Below are 19,246 nucleotides of genomic sequence, written 5' to 3'. Positions count from 1 at the left end.
AAAATGGCTTTCTCCAAGGACATTCCTCTCCAGGCTGTCATTCCTCAAAAAAGTCACTCTTAGTTGCTCTTTGGGCGTTTTTCCTCTCTTAGCTTCTCTGGAGCAAAAGTCTGCTTTCAATGGCCATCTTCAAACTGTCTCTCATCTGCAGCTCCTCTCTCTGTTCCTGTGTGTTCTTCAAAGTGTCCTTCTTGGCTGTAGCAAGCTCACTCCTTCTGTATGAGCTTGTATAGTGCTCCAGTAAACTAATCAAGGCCCTTGCTGAATGGGTGGGGCCACACCTCCATGGAAATTATCCAATGAAAGATCTCGCCCACAGTTGAGTGGTCACATCTCCACGGAAACACCCAATCAAAAGTCTCCAACCCAATCAACATTAATACGTTTCCTGCCCATACAAGACTGCATCAAAGATAATGGCATTTGGGGGACATAATACATTCAAACTGGCACAAGGAGGAATGACAATCTAATATGTTCAGCTATGTTAATGAGGGTGAATTCAAAGGTGTGGGAATGGATAGGGGTGATGATTGTTTATTAATGGGATTATAAGTATCAGAGCTGTGTTGAAGGTGAATAGGATTGAAAGGGGTTGTTTACAGGCATTTATCCCACAGATCAGCACTACAAATATAGACAGGTATTTGCATGATATATTTCTAAGGTATGACACTAGTACAGAGTTTACAACAGAATGGTATATGGGGAAAATCCACTTATTGCATAGTAGAGACTATAATTAATAGGAATACCTTATTAGTACCACACAAATACTAGGGACAAATAATTAAGGGCTGAAAAGAGCTACAGGGTGTTTTGTGTCATGAGAATTGTTTAAAATGGAGAGTGATAAGGATTGTACAACTAAGTGATGATAATGTAAGATATGCATGGATTATCGTGGACATAACATATGTGAACTTAGGAACCCCTATTTATAAGTCAAGTCCTCAATCTTGAGGCTTACTCTTGTGAAACTTATGGTTGTAAAGGGGAGGCTAAGCTCACCTATGATTATGCCTAGGAGTCACCTGCAGAGAGCCTCCTTTGTTGCTCAAATATGGACTTTCTCTCTCTAAGTCTAACTCTGAAATAAATTCATCACCCTCCCCCTGAGATGGGACAGGACCCCCTGGGGAAAAAAAGGATAGAACTAAATAGACATACAGGTATGAAAGTGTATTCATAAAAATTTTCTGGAAGAAAACACAATAAATAAACAATAAAGTGGTTACTTTGGGGGAGGGATATAAAGACTTATCTTTCATGTAATACTTGGGCCCATTTGAATGTTTTATCATGTTCATAAATTACTTTCATTAGAGAATGTCTTAACATAACTTGCTCAGTGAGGACTTCCCAAACACTCAACATCGACGTAGCCCTTCTGTTATTCTCTCATTACTGTTCTTTTCCTCTACGGCACTTATCACGTGTTCTTTTATATTAATTTGAATATTCAACTATTAAATGCTTGTCTCCCCCAGGAGGCTATAAATTCTAAGAGCAGGTGCTGTGTTGAGAACTATATTCCCAGTGCCTAGCACACAGTAGATGCTAAATAAGTATCTGACAAAGGAATGAAAGTATCTTATTCTTCTTTTAAGACTTAGCTCAAGTGAAGTGAAGCTTTCCCTGAATCCTTCCAGTTTAGAAACGACACTTCTCCCTTGGATCTTTGTACCTATTGCCCTTGTCAGTTTATACATCTGTCTCCTCAATTAGATTGCATCCTGAAGGCAAGGACCCTTATACTCATCTCTGTGTGGTGTCTGCTACAGTGCCTTTACAGAAAAGACACCCTGTAAGTAACTGATAAGTAAATGAAGAGATGAATGAACAAAATCTCCAAGTAAAAATTTACTCATATAGTAAAAATCAGATACCACTTTATTGATGTCTCTTCTTAACTGGCCTTTTATGATACCAAAACCAGGTTGTATGGGAAAAGTGGTTTTGAAAAAGAAGTGTCCTATAAAGTCACAAAGCTGTGGGACCATCACCCTGCAGTCAAACCTGACTTGTAGAGACACAAGACCACTACTGACCAGGAAAAAGCACAAGGTAGCACTGCATAAATAAAATGAGTGGACACAAATCTGCTTGTTTACTGACCTTCAACAACTCTTCCTATATTTAGCAATAAGTTTAGAAGACAAAGTATTACTTTGTGAAGTACTTTTTTCAATTGAAAAGCAAGAGAAACCAATTCAATTTTCCCATTTGAAAAATGAACTGCTTTATATCAATGTTAAATTTTCTGAATTTGATAATTTTATAAAGGTAATATAGGAGAATGTCCTGAAGGATTTAAGGCTGGAGGGTTATGGTTCAAAAAATAAAATGGTTCAAAAAATAATAATAATGTATGAAAAAAACAGAGCAAATTTGCAAAATGTTGAGGACTGATGGATCTTAGTAAGGGTATATGATTGTTCATTGCACATTATTGTAACTTTCCTGAAAATTTGAAATTTTTTAAGTTAAAAAAAAAAGGAAGAAAAAAATGAAAAAACTTAATAGAAAAGATTATCCCGGAAGATTGTGGAGTGGAAAGTACAGGAATCAGTCCCTCTACCAAAAAAACTATGGAACTGGAAGGAACTATCTGAATCAATCATTTGAAACCCTGGAGTCTAATGGAACACTATGAAGCATTCAGGAAAGACCTTGTAAATTGAGTAAATACAGGTGAATTTCACCATCCACGCAGTGGCTACTATCCCCCATCCCCCCGATCACCTGGCAGGCAGCAGCGGGGATTGCAGCCCAGGCTCCTAGCACAGCTTGCTGGTGTAAAGGTCAGCTATAAAGACCTAGTCCTCCAAAGTCCAACAGTGGTCAGATAGCTAATCAATGCTCTTTTGATTACTTCAGATCACTGGGGGGGCCGGCTCTGAGGGTGACCACTGCTCCAATCCCCCTCAGGCAAAAGGAGCATAAATCTTGAAGAGGCAGTAATTTTTTCTGTCTCTTTTCTAATTCCATTCCCCATGGGGGAGCAAAACTAATTTCAAGAAAACACAACTTGACAACTCCAACCACCACCAACAACAAAACCTAGGAATCCCAGAGACGTAGGAAAACTAGATCTCCAGAATTATAACAATATAATGGTTAAAATGTCCAGTTCTCAACAAAAAAAAGCACAAAACACACAAACAGGAAAGCATGGCCCATTCACAGGATAAAAAGAATTTGCCAGAAGCCATCCCATAGGAAGCTCATACACTGGAACTATTTGTCAAAGACGTTACAAATGTTCAATGAGTTAACAGTATCCATATTCAAAGAACTAAAGAAAATTAGGAAAATCTAGTCTGAATAAATTAAAGAGATGAACATTATAAAAAGGAACTAAACAAATGGAGTTGCAAAGTTCAGTAACTGAAATGAAAAACTCATTATAGGGATTCAACAGCAGATTTGAACAGGCAGAAGAAAGGTTCAGGGAACAGAAAGACAAGACAAATAATGGCCAAAAACATCCCAAATCTAACGGAAGACATGGATATAGGCATCCAGGAAGCTCAATGAACTCCAAGCAAGACAGACTCTAAGAGATCTACACAGCATACTCTATAGCAAAATTGTCAAAATCCAAAGACAAAGATTTTGAAAGCTGCAAGAGAGAAGTGACTGTCAAATAAAAGGGATTCCCCAATAAGATTAATAGCAGATTTCTTACCAAAAAGTACAGAAGCCAAAAGAGTGGGATAGTATATTTAAAGTCCTTAAAGAAAATAAAATTGTCAACCAAAAAATTCTATACCCAGTAAAATTATCTTTCTAAAAAAAAAAGGAGAAATTAAGACATTTACAAATACACAAAAACTGAAAGAGTTCATTACCAGAAGACTTGCCCTACAAGAAATGTTAAAATAGTTCTTCAGGCTGAAATAAAAGGGCATTAGAGAGTAACTCAAAGCCATAAGAAGAAATAAAGAACATTGGTAAAGGTAGCTACATAGGTAAATGTAAAATCCTTTAATATTGTATTTTTGGTTTGTAACTGCTTTTCCTCCCACATGCTTAAACCAGCAAATGTGTAAAAAAATATATATATACACACACATATACGTGTGTATATATATATATATGGCATACAATGTATAAAGAAGTAATCTGAGATAATAACAATATAAAGGGAGAGGAATGGAGATATATAGGATTAGAGAGTTTGTACACTATCAAATCTAGGTTGACATGAGTCAAACTAAGTTGTTATTAAGATGTTAATTGTAATTATAAAGGCAACCACTAAGATAATGACTAAAAAATATAGAGAAAAAGAAAGAAGGGAATCAAAATGGTTTACTACAAAAAAGCAACTCAATATTAAAAAAAAAGGCAGAAATGGAGTAATTGAGGGAAAAAAAATACAAGACCTACAGAAAATAGCTAAATAGCAGAAGTAAATTCTTCCTTCTCAGTTATGACCTTAAATATCAATGGATTAAACTTCCCTATTAAAAAACAGAGATTGGTAGACTGGATTAAAAAGCATGATCCATCTATATGCTGTCTAAAAAGAGACTCACAAAGTCCCTTTTAAAGACACAAAGAAGTTGAAAGCAAAAGAGTAGAGAGATATTCCATGCAAACAGTAATCAAAAGAGAGTGGCAATGTGTATATTATCATCAGATAAAACAGACTTTAAGTCAGAAAAGATAACAAGAGACAAAGAAGATTATTATACATTGATAAAGGGATAAAGGCTCAATCCAACAAGAAGATACAATGATTATAAATACATATGCATCTCACAATAGAGACCCAAAATGAGGCAAAAATTGACAGATTGAAGGGAGCAACAGCTGCTTCTACAATAATAGTTGGAGACTTCAATACACCACTTTCAATAATTGACAGAACATTAAAAAGAATATCAATAAGGAAATAAAGGACTTAGCAGAACAACACTATTAGCCAATTCAACCTAATGGACATATATTGAACACTGCACCCAACAACAGCAGAATACACATTCTTCCCAAGTGCACATGGAACATTTTCCAGGATAGACTGTGTTAGGCCACAAATCAAAATCTTAATATATTAAAAAATACTGACATCATGCAAAGGATCTTCTCATAACACAAAAGAATAAAGCTAGATATCAGTAACAGAAAGAAAACTGAAAAATTTACAAATATGCAGAAATTAACACACTATTAAACAACCAATGGATCAAAGAACAGGCTACACATGTGACCAACAGAATGGAAATAACACATAACTGTGGTCAGCTGAGTTTTGACAAAGGTCCATTCAACAGGGGAAATAATAGTCTCTCCAACAAATGGTGTTGGGGAAACTGGAAATCCACATCAATAATTAATATTTTCCATATTCAAAAATTAATTCAAAATGGAGCACCAACCTAAATATAAGAGCTAATACTATAAAACTCTTAAAAGAAAACACAGGAAAATATCTTTAGGACCTTGTAGCAGGCAACGGACTTTTTAGATCTTACACCAAAAGCACAAGCAACAACAACAAAAATAGATAAAATGAAATTCATCAAAATTAAAAACTTTTGTGCATCAAAGGACATTATTAAGAAAATGAAGACAACCTACGAAATGGGAGAAAATATTTGGAAACCACATAATCTGGTAAGGGTTCCATACTCAAAATATATAAAGAGCTCCTACAACTCAACAAAAAGACAAACAACCCAATTAAAAATGGGGCTAAGGATTTGAATATACATTTCTCCAAAGAAGATATTCAAATAAAAAGTAAGTATATGAAAAGATGTTCAACATCATTAGCCATTAGAGTAATGCAAATTAAAACTATAATGAGATACTACTTCACACCCACTAGGATGGCTATTATCAAAAAAAACTGAAAATAAAGTGTTGATGAGGATGCAAAGAAATAGGAACCCTCCTACAATGCCGATGGCAATACAAAATGGTGCAACCACTAGGGAAAACAGTTTGGCAGTTCCTCAGAAAGTTAAACATAAAATTACCATGTGACCTGGCAATTCCACTCCTAGGTATATACTCAAAAGAACTGAAAGCAGGGACTCAGACAGATATTTGTACATCAATGTTTATTGACAGCATTAGTCACAATAACCAAAAGGTGGAAGCAACCCAATTGTCCAAAAAGAGATGAACAAAAAAAATACAATATATTATTTCTCTCTCTAAGCCCAACTTGGCAAATAAATTCATTAACCTCCCCACTACATGGGACATGACTCCCAGGGGAGAGACTCTCCCTGGTGACAAGGGACACAACTCCCAGGAACACGCCTGGCTGTAGCATGGAGGGATTGAAAATGCCTTCTTGACCAAAAGGGGGAAAAGAAAGGTCACAAAATAAGGTTACACTGGCTAAGAGATTTCAAACAGAGTCAAGAGGCTATACTGGAGGTTACTCTTATGCAAGCTCCAGGTAGATATCCCAAATGACCACAGTAGGCCAAGCCCTAACCAACAGTAGTCCCGAAATACTCAGGTCCCTATCTGACATTCTATAAAATTTTCACTAAGTTTCTCTCAGAAACTTAAATCCACCATAGTGTTCCTATGCCAGACAAGTCTAAAACCCAGAGGCAACAGCCTCTTTAAGAACAACCACCAGATGCAGTCCCCTTCCCCAACAAATTGGGTGATCACTGCCTAATTGACACTGAAGATTGAGAAAGTGATTAAACAAGAGGAAAGGGTAGCAACAGACAAGACAGGATTTAACAAAAGTTTACAAATACTGAATCTTTTTATAAATATTTTTTATTCAGATGCTAGGGTATTAGAATAGCTAGAAGGAAATAACTGAAATGCCGGAACTATAACCCACAACATTCTTTGAAATTTGCTAACTACTTGATAAATTGTACTTTGAAAGTTAACACTGTTATGTATATATGCTAAACTTCACAATTAAAAAATGTATTAAAAAAAAAAAACTAATGCACAAACAAAAAATGTGGTATATCCATACAATGGATTATTCAGCCATAGAAAGAAATGAAGTGCTGGTACATACTACAAATGGATAAACCTTGAAGACATCATGTTGAGTGAAATAAGTCAGACACAAAAGGATAGTTGTTGTATAATTTCTCTTACATGAAATACATAAAATAAGCAAATTCATGGAGACAGAAAGCAAAATAGTGGTTACCAGGGGTGGCAGGATTGGTAATGGAGGAGTCATTTCTAAATGAGTAGGAGTTTCAGTTTGGAATGATGAAAATAGTCTGGAAACAGATAGTGGTGGGGTTACACAGTATTATCAGTATTCTTAATTTCAAAGAATTCTCCAATTAAAATAGTTAAAAATGACCTTATGTATACTTAAACACAATTTAAATTAAATTAAATTAGAAAAAGATTATAAAGATCTCATATATACTTCACCCAGTTTTCTTCAATGGCAATAACTTATATAACCATACTAAGATACCACCCTGCATTACTTTTTTCTCCCAGTATTTATGAATTTCTAACATATTATAAATATACATACTATTAGTGTTGTTTCTTGTCTATCTACCCATACTAAAATGTAAACCACTCATGAGCAGGAATCGTTATCTAACTTTGTTCACTGATATATTCTAAGTACCCAGAACCGGATCTAATACGCAGCAGATAATAAATAAATATTTGCTGAACAAATCAAAACACTATATTGCACTGTCTCTTCTAACAGGAAATAGACCAGCTCTTTTAAGAGTCCATCCTGATAAATAAGGATTCTGTAACATCAGGGAAAGATTACACTCACCCATGGTGACATAAGGCAACTTATCAGTTGATCCATGAGGATAGATGCTGTAGAGATGAGGTCCAGTAACATCTACGCCCCCTAAAACTAGGGCTGCACCAATGTAACCTTGATACCTGGTGATCAGAGAATGCATAAGAAAAAAAAATGAGTCTACATTGCATCACTGTAACTTAAGCAAAAGATGTGTGAGTAGTCAGACAACAAAGAGCTTTTCTTATACTATTTCATTAAGAGGTTACTGTTTTGATAGAGCTAAACGGAGACTGGAACTAACATTGGTTGAACATCTGCTATCAGTCAATATAAACTGTAAATTGTGAGGCACCCACACACCTTAATTCATCTAATCCTCACAATCACCTTTTATACAGGATACTATAATCCTCATTTTACAGAAGAGAAAACTAAGACCCAAGGACATTAAGTACTTGCCCAATGTCCCAGAGCCAGGAATCAGAGGCTGAGTTTGGTTTATTCCAAAGATTATCAGCACCCTTTCTGTTACACCTCTTTGTGAGCAGCAGGTAAGGATATGCTCCTTGAAGAGTAACAAGGAGTTGCTAAACTCAAGCAGTTCAAAGTATCAACCTCAGCACAGGTCAGAGGAAAATGGCTCATGTCAAAACACTTTGAATAAATTCTTAAAATTATCATCACAGATACGAACTCATATTGAGGAAAAAAGAAAAGTATTTCATCATTCACAGACATGAGTGATGGAAAAAATCCATGATAGCCTGTAAAACCCACTGCTACCACCAGAAAAATAAAGCTATACCTCTACAGGGAAAGAAACTGGTCCAAATTCACAAGTTACTGCAGAGTCAAGACAAGAATCCAGAGGTCCAGATGAGAAGCCAATCCCAATGCCCCACACTAGGCAGTGTCTCTTCCACTACAACAGCTGCCTACTTGATAAGGTGTTTAAATAAAGTCTAATAATCAGTTCATTCCCTTTCAAGCTAAAAAAATAATCTTTGCTTGATTCCTTTAAGAGTCTAAGATATTTTGGCAAGTTACTGAAATCCTTAAAAACTAATTCAGAATTTCTACTTCTGGGAATCTATTCTAAAGATATAATCAGATAAATATGAAGAAATGAATGCAGAAGGATCTTTACTGCAGCATTGTTTATGATGCTAAAAAACTGGAAATAGCCAGGAGAACTGGCTAAATGAACTATACAGCTCTACAAAAGAGTATTACCCGATCATTAAAAACCATGCTACATTTTCCAACACAGTACTGATGGTAATATAACTTCGTACAACCTTTCTCAAGGACAGTTTTAGCAGTATGTATCAAAATGTTAAATGTGCATACCTTTGACCCAGAAATTCCACTTCTGGGAATTTACTCTATACTACAAGCCTAAGGAAATAACCACACAAGTATCCAGAGGTCCTACGTTCCAGTGTTCATAGTGTACCTTATAATACTTTAAACACCTTATATCAGGCAATCTCATTAATGTTCAAAATTAAAGTATAGGACATCCTTAGATACAATACTGTGATAACATAAAAAATGATGGTACTGATCACTGGTTCTTTTTTTTTTTTTTTTTTCATTGAATCTGTAGATGAGTTTGGGTAGAATTGACATCTTAATGACATTTAGCCTTCCTATCCATGAACATGGAATATTTTTCCATCTTTTAAGGTCCCCTTCTATTTCTTTTAGTAGAGTAATGTAGTTTTCTTTGTATAGGTCTTTTACATCTTTGGTTAAGTTTATTCCTAGGTACTTGATTTTTTTAGTTGCTATTGAAAACGGTATCTTTTTCTTGAGTGTCTCTTCAGTTTGTTCATTTCTAGCATATAGAAACATTACTGACTTATGTGCATTAATCTGGTATCCCGCTACTTTGCTAAACTTGTTTATTAGCTCTAGTAGCTGTATCGTCGATTTCTCAGGGTTTTCCAGATATAAGATCATATCATCTGCAAACAATGACAGTTTTACTTCTTTTCCAATTTGGATGCCTTTTATTTCTTTGTCTTGCCGGATTGCCCTGGCTAGCACTTCCAGCACAATGTTGAATAACAGTGGTGACAGCGGGCATCCTTGTCTTGTTCCTGATCGTAGAGGGAAGGCTTTCAGTCTCTCACCATTGAGTACTATGCTGGCTGTGGGTTTTTCATATATGCTCTTCATCATATTGAGGAAGTTTCCTTCAATTCCTACCTTTTGAAGTGTTTTTATCAAAAACGGATGTTGGATTTTGTCAAATGCTTTTTCAGCATCTATTGAGATGATCATTTGATTTTTCCCTTTCAAATTTTTAATGTCTTGCACTACATTGATTGATTTTCTTATGTTGAACCATCCTTGCATGCCTGGAATGAACCCCACTTGGTCATGGTGTATGATTTTTTTAATGTGTCTTTGGATTCGATTTGCAAGTATTTTGTTGAGGATTTTTGCATCTATATTCATTAGGGAGATTGGCCGGTAGTTTTCCTTTTTTGTAGCATCTTTGCCTGGTTTTGGTATTAGATTGATGTTAGCTTCATAAAATGAGTTAGGTAGTGTTCCATTTTTTTCAATGTTTTGAAAGAGTTTGAGTAAGTTGGTGTCAGTTCTTTCTGGAAAGTTTGGTAGAATTCCCCTGTGAAGCCATCTGGCCCTGGGCATTTACTTGTGGGAAGATTTTTGATGACTGATTGGATCTCTTTGCTTGTGATGGGTTGATTGAGGTTTTCTATTTCTTCTCTGGTCAGTCTAGGTTGTTCATATGTTTCCAGGAAATTGTCCATTTCCTCTACATTATCCAGTTTGTTCCCATACAGTTGTTCATAGTATCCTCTTATAATTTTTTTAATTTCTTCAGGATCTGCAGTTATGTCACCTTTTTCATTCATTATTTTGTTTATATGGGTCTTCTCTCTTTTCGATTTTGTCAGTCTAGCTAGGGGCTTGTCAATCTTGTTGATCTTCTCAAAGAACCAACTTTTGGTGATAGTTATCCTCTCTATTGTTTTTTTGTTCTCTATGTCATTTATTTCTGCTTTAATCCTTGTTATTTCTTTTCTTCTACTTGGTTTAGGATTGGTTTGCTGTTCATTTTCTAGCTTCTTCAGTTGATCCATTAGTTCTTTGATTTTGGCTCTTTCTTCCTTTTTAATATATGCGTTTAGTGCTATAAATTTCCCCCTTAGCACTGCTTTTGCTGCATCCCATAGGTTTTGGTATGTTGTGTTCTCATTTTCATTTGTCTCTACATATTTAGCAATTTCTCTTGCTATTTCTTCTTTAACCCACTGATTGTTTAGGAGTGTGTTGTTTAACCTCCAGGTATTTGTGAATTTTCTAAGTCTCTGATGGTTATTGACTTCTAATTGTATTCCATTGTGGTCAGAGAATGTGCTTTGAATAATTTCAATCTTTTTAAATTTATTGAGGCTTGTTTTATGTCCCAGCATATGATCTATTCTGGAGAAAGTTCCGTGAACACTAGAAAAGTATGTGTATCCTGGTGATTTGGGATGTAATGTCCTGTATATGTCTGTTAAATCTAATTCATTTATCAGATTGTTTAGGTTTTCAATTTCCTTATTGGTCCTCTGTCTGGTTGATCTATCTATAGGAGAGAGTGATGTGTTGAAGTCTCCCATAATTATTGTGGAAACATCAATTGCTTCCTTTAGTTTTGCCAGTGTTTCTCTCATGTATTTTGTGGCACCTTGATTGGGTGCATAGACATTTATGATTGTTATTTCTTCTTGTTGAATTGCCCCTTTTATTAGTATGTAGTGGCCTTCTTTGTCTCTCAAAAGATCCCTCCATTTAAAGTCTATTTAATCTGAGATTAATATTGCTACACCTGCTTTCTTTTGGCTGTAGCTTGCATGAAATATTTTTTTCCATCCTTTCACTTTCAATTTCTTTGTATCCCTGTGTCTAAGATGAGTCTCTTGTATGCAACATATTGATGGTTCATTTTTTTTTTATCCATTCTGCGAATCTGTATCTTTTAATTGGGGAGTTTAATCCATTTACATTCAACGTTATAACCGTGAAGGCATTTCTTGAATCAGCCATCTTATCCTTTGGTTTGTGTTTGTCATATATATTTTTCCCCTCTCTCTATTAATATCCTTTATTGTACCAATACCAAATCTCTTTAGTACTGAACCTTTCTCCAATTCTCTCTGTCCTTTCTTTGTTTCTCTGTCTGTAGGGCTCCCTTTAGTATCTCCAGTAGGGCAGGTCTCTTGTTAGCAAATTCTCTCAGCATTTGTTTGTCTGTGAAAAATTTAAGCTCTCCCTCAAATTTGAAGGAGAGCTTTGCTGGATAAAGTATTCTTGGCTGGAAATTTTTCTCACTCAGAATTTTAAATATATCGTGCCACTGCCTTCTTGCCTCCATGGTGGCTGCTGAGTAGTCACTACTTAGTCTTATGCTGTTTCCTTTGTATGTGGTGAATTGCTTTTCTCTTGCTGCTTTCAGAACTTGCTCCTTCTCTTCTGTGTTTGACAGTGTGATCAGTATATGTCTCGGAGTGGGTTTATTTGGATTTATTCTATTTGGAGTTCGCTGAGCATTTATGATTTGTGTATTTATGTTGTTTTGAAGATTTGGGAAGTTTTCCCCAACAATTTCTTTGAATACTCTTCCTAGACCTTTACCCTTTTCTTCCCCTTCTGGGACACCAATGAGTCTTATATTTGGATGTTTCATATTATCTATCATATCCCTGAGGTCCATTTCGATTTTTTCAATTTTTTTCCCCATTCTTTCTTTTATGCTTATATTTTCCATTCTGTCATCTTCCAGGTCACTGATTCGTTGTTCAACTTCCTCTAGTCTTGTACTATGAGTGTCCAGAATCTTTTTAATTTGGTCAACAGTTTCTTTAATTTCCATAAGATCATCCATTTTTTTATTTAGTCTTGCAATGTCTTCTTTATGCTCTTCTAGAGTCTTCTTGATTTCCTTCATATCCCGTACTATGGTCTCATTGTTCATCTTTAGTTCTTTGAGTAGCTGCTCTAGGTGCTGTGTCTCTTCTGGTCTTTTGATTTGGGTGCTTGGGCTTGGGTTATCCATATCGTCTGGTTTTTTCATATGCTTTATAATTTTCTGTTGTTTTTGGCCTCGTGGCATTTGCTGAACTTGATAGGGTTCTTTTAGGGTTTGTAGACCTATTGAAGTCCTTATCTCTAATTTATCAGATCTACAGCTTCGTGGAGTACACTTTCTCTAACTAACCAGCAGGTGCCGTCCACGAGCCACCTGTTCTCCACAAGCCAGTTCTCCTCTGCTGTGCCTTTGTGGTGAGTGGGGAAGTGAGTCTTGTGGGGTCCAATTGGTGTACCAAGCTTGCGTGTGTAGTTGGTGTTGCCCGCCCTGTATATGGGGCATGTTTCTGGGCAGTCAGGGAGGGGGGGTGGCTCTAACAATCAAATCTCCCTGGTGATCCTGGAGTTTTAAAGCTGCTGCAATAGTGTAATCCTTCAGTTCAGTCCTGCCACAGTTTGTCTCTGCCACTGACCCACAAGTCCTTTGTATTGGTGTATGGCTCCTGAGACTTGCAAGTGGGCCCCTCTTCCAGGCCGTGCACCCCGGGTCCTCTGTTGAGGGATGACTGTGCTATGTCACAGGTGAGTGCCGTCCCCCCAGGGCAGTTCTGGGCTGCTGGGCTGTGTAGGGAGGCTCCCAGTCTGCTAAAATGATGACTGAATGGGGCTTTGTTAATTCACACTGCTCCACCTTCCCAACTCTGGGACAATCAGCTGAGGTTGCAGGGAAGGCTAATGTCCACGCCCAGTTTTGTGGAGTGTGCCTGTTATTTGAAGCACTTCCGTCACACTGGGTTGTCTGGGGCAGCTCTGGGCTATGGGGCTGGCGATGGGCAGGAGTGTTTCCTGTCCACCAGGATGATGGCTGTGAGCGGACACCCCCCTTTTCTTGGGAAGTTGTGGTGGTTAGTAAATTTTCTCAGCCACTGGATTATTGCCTTTTGTCTCAGAGCTCTCTTAGTTCTGCTCTTGACTTGACCTGCCCAAATTGCAAGTCTTTGAAGCTTTCTGTATTGGGCTTCTTAGAGTAATTGTTTTAGTAAAAGAAAAAAGGGATTTAAAAAAAAAAAAGAAAAGGAGGCCTCCTCACAGATCTAATGGGTTATTGAAATGCTAAGAGACAAAGCAATTAGGGCGATTAAGGAAAGGTCCACAGGGCAGAGAGATCTGCTTTTCTTCGGGATTTGCATATGAGCCTCAGGGCCTGAGCTCTGCCCTTCCCCTTTCTATGTTCACCAGAACTCCAAAAATCCTCCGCTTTTATTTTGGAGTTTTTCGTGCTGTTTTTTTCTATGTCTGTCTCCTCTCTGCTGGGCTGGCTGCTCTCAGATTCTCTGGTGTCTGGTCTCAGTCTATCTGTGGTTGGAGTCTGGATCAGTAGAATGAGTTTCCGATAAGGGCTGCCACTGCAGTTCTCCCTTCTCCTTCCCGGAGCTGACAGCCCCTCCTCCCACAGGACTGAGCCTGGCAGGGAGGGGCGCGGGTCCCCTGGCCGCAAAAACTTACAGATTTCACTGATCTCAGCAGTTCCACATTTTCATGAGTGTTGTATGAAGTATGCCCAAAGTCAGATTGCTCTGTGGTGTCCAGTCCACGCAGTTCCTGGCTTTCTACCTACTTTCCTGGAGGAGTAACTGAAACATACAGCTCACCAGTCCGCCATCTTCGGACCATGTTTCATTTCTCTTTTGACTGAAGTTTATTCTCGCCTCAACCCCAATAAATCCCTTCTTGGCAATAAGTATTACCAATTCACTGAACCTTTCTTATTTCACAATATAAAATTTTCTTCCTCTCCATGCTCCCAGGTATAGAAGCTTTAAATAACTAGGTTTTTATTGCTGTTCTCAGAATAAGATTCACCTTAGCATTGCCTTACAAATAGCAAACTTTCGATTAGTATTTCCATACACTTTATGTTTAAGGGTGAAACAAAAATCTAGGATTATCTTTGTTATAGAAACTGTTCACTGTTCTAGAAAAGAAGTCTTCTAACAAAATTTCACTCAAAACTCTCAAAATATTTGATGAAATTAATCAAATATTTTTGCAATTAGTAATCATTAACTTATTTAATTTTAGCATTCTCATCTTAACCAAGTAGTATTCTTTCACTTCCTGCTTCATTTGCCAGCAAACAAAACTAAAATATAGCTAGAAGAGAATATAAAATGTATAATGGTTAACAGTTAGAGACAGTATCCTGTCACTGCAAAGCATTTTGATCTTTGAATTCCCACTTATCTAGACATATGTTTTTAGAGTGACTGGACCATGCTATAAAAAGGGTGTAAAAGACACTGACTCAGTTTTACTACAAGATAATAAACCTATTCCACCTATGTCTTTCAGAGCTGATCACTGGTTCTTAAACTTCATGGGTCACAGACCCCTTTGAAAAACTGATTATAACTGTGGAACCCTCCCCCCCATAACAAGTGTACACACAAAAGTTTTTTTACTATTTAGGAGGGTTACAGTTCTCCAGAATTCCTGCATGGGCTCAAGGTAAGAACTCTTGTGCTGAGCTCTTCTGGTGATGGAAATAATATTCAAGTTATAATATTGTGTAGACAGGGAAGTTATAAAATAACACATAAAACAGACAGTAGGATTCATTTTTTGCAAATGCATAAATAGCAGTATATATGCATAAAAGATCTGAAAGAACAGATCTCAAACACAATGTGTATGTTTAAGTGGTACAACATCAGGTGATATTTACTTGTTTTCATGTTTCTACAGTGTCTGAATATTTTACAATCATTATACATTAGTTTTATAATAATTTGGAGGAAAAAAACCAAAGTTATTTTCATTTTGGAATGCTTCAACATGGAAAACTATTCAAGATGCATTTAGGTTTAGGATAGTATATACAACTATGATTCCATTTTTATAAAACAAAAATGTATTACTAAACATAGAAAAAATGTACATACACTAACAGACGTCCATTAATGTACACAGCATGTACACAGATAGCATTACTATACACCAATACTAATAAGGCAGTATTGCTCAACCCCTGTACCAGACACAAGTCTCAACCTTTACTGCATGTTGGGAGTGGAGGGGAGTGGCTTTTAAAATGCCATTTCCTGAGCTTTTAAAATACGTAGTATGTACATTAATCTGTTAACACCCAATCATTTATGGGTGTTAGGAATCCAGATAGTTTTTACAGTTTTCTTTAAATTTGTCTATTTCTTTTAAGTTTTTTACTATGAACATATACAAGGGAAGGAACGAGAGAGGAAAGAAAAAACTTAAAAGACCAAAGACAGACTGGAAGTATACACAAAACCAAAATAGCGATTATCCCTGAATGGCCAAATTTTCTATTTCTTCTTTGGACTTCAGTATTTTCCAAATTTTCTACAATTAATGTATATTGCTTTTATAAGAAAACAAGCTGCTGATACAATAAATAGCCTCTAAATATTCAAATAATAATTTTCAGAATACACAAGATTATTTCACAAAGATAGCACTTTTCTATTAAATTTGAGGAGGCTCCATGCTCAAAAGGAACAAGTATCACCGTACATCTTTTACATCTAGCCATCAAACATTTATAATACATAAAGATATTGCTTAAATAAGGGAAAAGATGTCCATTTCTGTTTATCAAACTCTCTTTTCTCACTGAGAACAAATACAAGGAAAAGTGTTTTTCAGGAAAAAAAAACATACAATGATAGCAAGAAAAGTACATTTTGTACTTTTTCAGACTGAATTTTATGAGGATCTAACTGTGCAGCAAGCCCAGTACCAGGCCTTGTTTCTTTTTTTTTTTTTTTTTTTTTAATTCAGTTTTATTGAAATATATTCACAAACCATACAGTCATCCATGGTATACAATCAACTGTTCACAGTATGATCATATAGTTATGCGTTCATCACCACAATCTATTTCTGAACATTTTCCTTACATCAGAAAGAATCAGAATAAGAATAAAATATAAAAGTGAAAAGAGAATACCCAAACCATCCCCCCATCCCACCCTATTTGTCATTTAGTTTTTATTCCCATTTTTCTACTGATTTTTTTTCAATTTTTTAACTTTGTTTATCAAAAAATTAAAAACAAACAGGCAAACAACAACCAAAAAAACCCCACAACATTTCAAACAAAGCAATGGATTAAGGAAAACAAATAACCTAAAATAACTACTTTGCTTCCAATATGTTCCTACCATACCCTAAGAAAATTAATAAACCATGTCCAAACAGAGGAGTAAGAAAAACAGGCCTTGTTTCTTTATTCATTTACTCCTCAGAAGTCAGAACGGCAGAAATTATTGTCCCCATTTCATTGAGGAAGAAACTGAGGCTAAGAAAGGTGAGATGAACTGCCAAGGGTCCCACCAGCTGTAAGTGCTACAGAGGGGACTTAACCAAAGTTCTGAAGTCAAATCTTATGCTTTTTTCCTTACACCACTCTGACTTGTTTTCTATAACTCATCAAAAATGTCAGAAGACATAAAGAACCATAAATATCCTGGTTTAAATTTTTTAAATTTCCCCTCAGAACTGTCTGGTAACATTTACCTTTTACAAAGTATGCTAAACTAAAAAACAGAGAAAAAAAACACTGAATAAAACAGAATTTAGAATTCCTAAAACATTACAAAGAGAGTAACAGAAAGTGGATTATTTAGCTAAATGCTTTAAACAACATTGCATGGAATCTTGAAATATTACATTTGTGGCAATTTTAACAGTTTAAAAACCGTATTAAATGTAATGCCCTATATAGCCACAAGAGGGAGCTTTATATTTAAAATCAAAATCCACAAGTGTCTTCAGAAATCTCGTCAGTAGGTGTGCTTTTAACAAGTTCTACTCACACTGTACTGGGAGAATTTATGATTGGCAACAATTCTCCTGGATTAGAATGATGATTATATGCACAAATAAATGGAAATCACTGACATAAGGGCTCACTGTAGCTAGAGGATGAATTAGATAGATGAGGTTTCCTAGCCACAAGGCTTAGTCTCATTATAAAAATGAGAACTGTATGATTGGCCTTGCTGCAGAGCTACACTAAACCTCATATCCACTTACTGCAAGCCCAGGGGTTATGCTAGACACATAGATGTGAAGCTGCAAATTCACAGGAAGACAAGGGCCAGGCAGGAAACAGAATGAAGGGAGCCAGACAGGGACTAAGACAAACTGCAGAACATGCACTAAGGCATGTATTATCCCATCTTCTTTCTGAATTGTTTCCAAAAGAAGACAGAAACACAGATTTTTAATTAAACTCTCCCGATTTGTAAGTATTGCCCATGGTTTTAAAGAAAAAAGAAACACTATGGGATACAAAATTTATCTACAGGCTGAATATGGCTTATGAGCTTCCAGTTCACAATCTTTGTTTTGAATCATGCGCCCTTTTAATTCTCACAAGGACCCTGAAGAACAGGAATTATGACATCCGTTCTACATATAGAGAAAGAAGAAATAATTTGTTAAAGATAAGGCAAGTCCCAAAAGGAGAGTTCAGGATTCAAACCCAAAACTGAATGCTCAGGCTATTTCCACTATAAAATGCTGACTCTTACGAGCTGTAAATGAGAAAATGGACTTAAAATTTGAAACCTGTTGAGAGCTATATAAACATAAAGCGATAATGTTATTAAAGGAGAAAGAGAAACAAAACTACTAGTATGTGGGAGTCAGCAGAGACAAAGGTCAAGTCAGGCAAGTTAGTCCACCTCTTTAAGCCTCAATTTGTCCATTTATAATAGGAGATAACAGTCCCTATCTCAGAGTTAAAAGGATAAAATGAGACCACACATAAAGCACTTAGCACAGCATGAGAGATGGATACATGTTGGTTAATATTAATATTCTCATGCCCACTCACAGCCAACTACGAATACCAAACTTTTCATTTCATTATTATGTCCCTAAAAGAGAAAGGAAAAAAAAAAATTATTTGTGTTTGTATGAGTATGTGTGTTGGGGCAAGTGTGGGGGAGGGCTGATCACAAAATAAACTCAAAGATTCCATCCAGCTCTAACCTTTCTACTATTTCTCATATCCAATAATATCACTACGCCTCAGGAAATGACTCAATTTTGGTCACATGCAATTTACTGGTGACAAAATATCCCGTAACTTCAACTACACTACCAAATGCCTTATGAAATTAAAATGCTTTTTTAATAACAATTGATTTCTAGAATACAAGATATTCCCTAGCTTTTAGGCTTCCCTTGGCTGAAAATCTAAGATACGAGAAAAAGATGCTACAGAAATCCCCATCCTGGAAACTTACCTGAAAAGCATCTGCTTCAGCATCCGATTGGCTGTCACAACTCTGGGCAGGCGGCCAGTAGAGAGGGAATGGAGCTCCAAGTTGGAAGAAATAAGCTGGGTTGTCATCTCTGTGTCTGCGGCTGTTCCAGCACCACAACAACTAAAAGAACATGATTAGAAACTTA

The 19,246-nt window shown here is 36.3% G+C and overlaps 1 protein-coding gene across 1 annotated transcript in view; it reads right to left on the bottom strand.

Annotated features, from left to right (window-relative positions):
* Window positions 1-19,246, bottom strand: part of PSMB7 (proteasome 20S subunit beta 7) — an 80,308-nt gene that overhangs the window by 58,338 nt on the left and 2,724 nt on the right. The window contains exons 4-5 of the mRNA XM_037797886.1: window positions 19,081-19,221; window positions 7,760-7,875 (exon numbers count right to left, since the gene is read on the bottom strand). Of these exons, the coding sequence (XP_037653814.1) occupies window positions 7,760-7,875; window positions 19,081-19,221 (257 nt within the window). The remainder of the gene's footprint in view (window positions 1-7,759; window positions 7,876-19,080; window positions 19,222-19,246) is intronic.

Source organism: Choloepus didactylus, chromosome 10, assembly GCF_015220235.1.
Source record: "Choloepus didactylus isolate mChoDid1 chromosome 10, mChoDid1.pri, whole genome shotgun sequence".
Taxonomy (NCBI): domain Eukaryota; kingdom Metazoa; phylum Chordata; class Mammalia; order Pilosa; family Megalonychidae; genus Choloepus; species Choloepus didactylus.
This window is presented reverse-complemented; position numbering and strand designations above follow the sequence as displayed.